General features: G+C 41.9%; 1 protein-coding gene across 1 annotated transcript in view; it reads left to right on the top strand.

Annotated features, from left to right (window-relative positions):
- Positions 1-3,729, top strand: part of hyou1 (hypoxia up-regulated 1) — a gene marked incomplete at its 3' end in the record, with an annotated part of 29,830 nt that extends 26,101 nt beyond the window's left edge. Inside the window, exons 16-22 of the mRNA XM_017438947.3 lie at positions 731-807; positions 976-1,131; positions 1,206-1,360; positions 1,440-1,527; positions 2,866-3,122; positions 3,197-3,281; positions 3,421-3,729. Of these exons, the coding sequence (XP_017294436.1) occupies positions 731-807; positions 976-1,131; positions 1,206-1,360; positions 1,440-1,527; positions 2,866-3,122; positions 3,197-3,281; positions 3,421-3,729 (1,127 nt within the window). The remainder of the gene's footprint in view (positions 1-730; positions 808-975; positions 1,132-1,205; positions 1,361-1,439; positions 1,528-2,865; positions 3,123-3,196; positions 3,282-3,420) is intronic.
- Positions 3,730-3,731: the final 2 nt, after the last annotated feature.

The following is a 3,731-nucleotide window of genomic DNA, read 5'->3' as shown; positions in this document are numbered from 1 at the left end:
AGAGAGAGAGCACCAAGACACCTGGAGCACCAAGACACCTGGAGCACCAAGACACCTGGAGCACCAAGACACCTGGAGCACCAAGACACCTGGAGCTCCTTCAGAGAGAGAGAGCACCAAGACACCTGGAGCACCAAGACACCTGGAGCTCCTTCAGCTCCTTCTGAAGGAGCTCCAGGTGTCTTGGTGCTCCAGGTGTCTTGGTGCTCCCTCTCTGATCTTCTCTTTCAGTCACTCAGTTTGGGAGGACAACCTGCTCTTGGTAGATTTACACATGTCTCAAATTCCTTCCATTTCTCGATGATGGATTTAATTCCTGGGGATGTTTAGGGCCTTGGAACTCCTTTTGTTTCCATTTTGACTTTTCAATAATCTTTTTTCTAAGTTGAATTAGAATAGTCACTGTAGATTTCATATGAATATTTATGCAGTTGCATATTTTTATTTTAATTGGTATTACTTTGTAGAAATTTGATTTGACTTTGACTTTGAAGGGTTTGTTTTTTTAACAGTTTTTGTAAAGGACAACTTATATTGACATGATTTGATTTATAAAAGCAAAACATCCAAGGGGTGAATAGTTTTAATAGGCAGAGGAGACAGGTGGTCATTGTGTACTTTGATCAAATGATTAGTATTCATCTTACAGGAGGTTTCAAACTTTTTGTTTAGCTTTTAGTAGTGCTTATTTGAAATATTCTTTGACCGATGAAACATTTATATATTTCAGAACTGGGTAACACAATTTCCACCTTGTTTGGAGGAGGATCCTCTGAACCTGCTCCGAATGTAACTGAACCTGTCCAGGTAGCTGTTCCTTTGTCCACACACTGTCATTTAGAAAACATTAAATAAACTTTATCATTCATATGTAGATATTTAGGTCCAGTTTTACAGCTAGCTTTGAAACTGAACTGTAAAGAAACACATGTATGCTCTGAAATGTTAAACATACTGTTGACTTTCTGTGACTAGGAAGAAGAGGAAGTCCCTCCAGATTCTGTGAAGAATGGCAAGAATGAGGCCCAGAAGGATGAAGTGAAGGAGCCAAAGGATGATGTAAAGAAACCTACAAATGAAGAAAGAAGCCAGGAGAAACCCGAGGAAGCAGGCAACAAGGCTGAGGCTATGGTAGGATCTGTTTGTCACCGATGTGACTTCCTAAGGTGGAGTCGGCTCAAAACTCTTTATTTCTGCTGGTCAAGGAGGAAAAAGATGGAGACAAATCTGGAAACTCAGAGGCAGAGAAGAAGGCAAAACCTCAAAAAAGAAGCAAAATCTCTGAAGAAATCAAAGTGGAACTTGTTGTCAATGACATTGTGGACCCCACTGCAGATGACCTTAGTTCCTCCAAAAAGAAGTAAAGCAGTGTTTTTCAAGTTTGGATCATTTTATCTTCTCTTTTTGATCTATTTAAACAAATTTTCCAATCATTTCAGGTTGCAGGATTTGACAGACCGAGATCTAGCCAAGCAGGAAAGGGAAAAAGTTCTTAACAGTCTGGAAGCTTTTATTTTTGAGACCCAGGTAAGCAGCAGAATTGTAAGGTTTTACACTTGCATGCATCAGGACATCCGTGCTTAGAGGAGATGATTCTGAACATTATTTATATTCAGATTCATTGTCATTCTTGATCCAATGAAACCTGTACATTTCTGCCATTCTTGGTTTTTAGTTTACACTCATCTAAAACTATAAAGGTTCCATGTTGTTGTTTACACACTGCAATACCTGAAAAGTGTCTGTGTTGTCAAAATAAAGGATCAGAAAATAAACTGCAGCCAAGTATCTGGGAGGGAGTGCCTGTACAAATAGTTATTATGCACTTGTCACTTTAGAGACATTACTTTTAAAAATCTACCAGTTGCAATGAACATTTAAAGTGTACTTCAATATGCTAAATTGTCTACATCGGGGCTCATGTAATAGCGTTGTGTAATATGTAAAATACTCACATGGTTCAGATTCTCTGCAGCACAGGTGTAGCAAATGCTGCTTGTTTGGAATACAGAGAAAGTACAACCTGACCTGTATGTGTTTTCAGGCATAATAATAATTGTCTTAATTAGTTTAGGAGCTTAATTCCTGATTGGAATAGATCTGCATTTAAAAATTTCTTCTGTCTTGGGGGTTATTCAAAGAACATTTGAGTTTACATCTGTGAATGTCCAGGTCTAACCATGCTGATGATAATGAAGCTTGTCCAAATATGCTTATCCTTGATTCCGCACTGCACTCCAAACTAATATGTTGGAGTGGCAGCCAAGGTGGGTACAAAGCAGGTTCGAGCCAGGTATGAAACAAACAAAAATGGGTACTAAGCAGTCAAATGTGTGTACAAAGATAATCAAGGCAAGTAGGTAAGTATGAAGTAATCTTAGGCAGTTACAAGGTGGGCCAAAGGGGTTAGGAGGGCATGAACCAGGCTAAGGGGTGAACCAAGCAGATAAAGGTGACTGTGCAGCAGGGCCAAGACAGGTATGAAGCAGACAAAACTGGGTATGAAACAGGCTGAGGCTAGGAGGTGGGCCAAGACAGGTATGAAGCAGACAAATGTGGGTACCAAGCAAGCAGAGTTAGGTACAAAGTGAGTCCAGTTGGGTAGGGGGTACAAAGCGGGCCGAGGCGGGATCAAACCATCAATAGTGGGTACAAGGCAAGTATCTGGGTACAAAACGAGCTAATGTGAGAAGGTGGATATGAAGCAAGCCAAGTACAAAATAGAAATTCTGTTTCAGTAGGATTTCTTTTTGTGTTTGTCTGGTTTTAAAAGGTGTCCCAAACTTATAAAATGTTAAGAGAAATAAAAAAGTGAAACACTCTGTGGCTTCTTCTGTCATAACCGTACTTGCTTTGCGTCTCCAGGACAAGCTGTACCAAGAGGATTACCAGCAGGTAGTTACTGAGGAGCAGAAGGAGCAGATGTCAGCCAGCCTGAGGGAAGTGTCAGAATGGATGGATGAAGAAGGCTATGCAGCCACCACTAAGCAACTGAGAGAGAAGCTGTCTCAGCTGAAGAACCTCTGCAAAGACATGTTTTTTAGGGTGGAGGAGCGGCGTAAGTGGCCAGAGCGCATTGCTGCCCTTAACAACTTGCTCAACACTTCAGCGTTCTTCTTGAGGTGAGTGAACAAGCAGATTGTTGTGAGGCATCTTAGATTGACCAGCAGTGCTGACTGTTCTTCCTCTTCCAAAGGAGTGCCAAACTGATTCCAGAGGATGACCAGATCTTTACCGAAGTTGAGTTAAATATGCTGGAAAAGGTCATCAATGAAACAACGGTAGGTGGTGAATGGTTTTGTTTCATCTGTTTGAAGAGGCTGTCTTTGTGTCGATGAATCAGCTTCATTAGGCCCCACAGGGGAAACCCGTCTGGAGTTTATCTCATCTTTCCCATAATACAGTTTGTTTTGTTTGCAGCTGTGGAAGAATGAGACTGTAGCAGAGCAAGGCAAGCGATCGCCTAAAGAGAAACCGGTCCTGTTGTCCAAAGACATTGAGTCCAAGCTGGCTCTATTGGATCGAGAGATCAACTACTTGCTCAATAAAGCCAAGTTTGCCAAACCGAAGAAAGCCAAGAATGCTACGAGCACCGATAAAGGCAGCAAACCCAATGGCACAGCAGAAGAAAAACACCCACCTCCCACAGAGAGCCACGTGGACTCAGATCCACCTCCCACAGAGAGCCACGTGGACTCGGATCCACCTCCCACAGAGAGCCACGTGGACTC

This window comes from Kryptolebias marmoratus, linkage group LG13 (genome assembly GCF_001649575.2).
Source record: "Kryptolebias marmoratus isolate JLee-2015 linkage group LG13, ASM164957v2, whole genome shotgun sequence".
Classification (NCBI taxonomy): Eukaryota; Metazoa; Chordata; class Actinopteri; order Cyprinodontiformes; family Rivulidae; genus Kryptolebias; species Kryptolebias marmoratus.
Note: the sequence above shows the minus strand (reverse complement) of the source record. Positions and strands in the feature narration are given on the sequence as shown.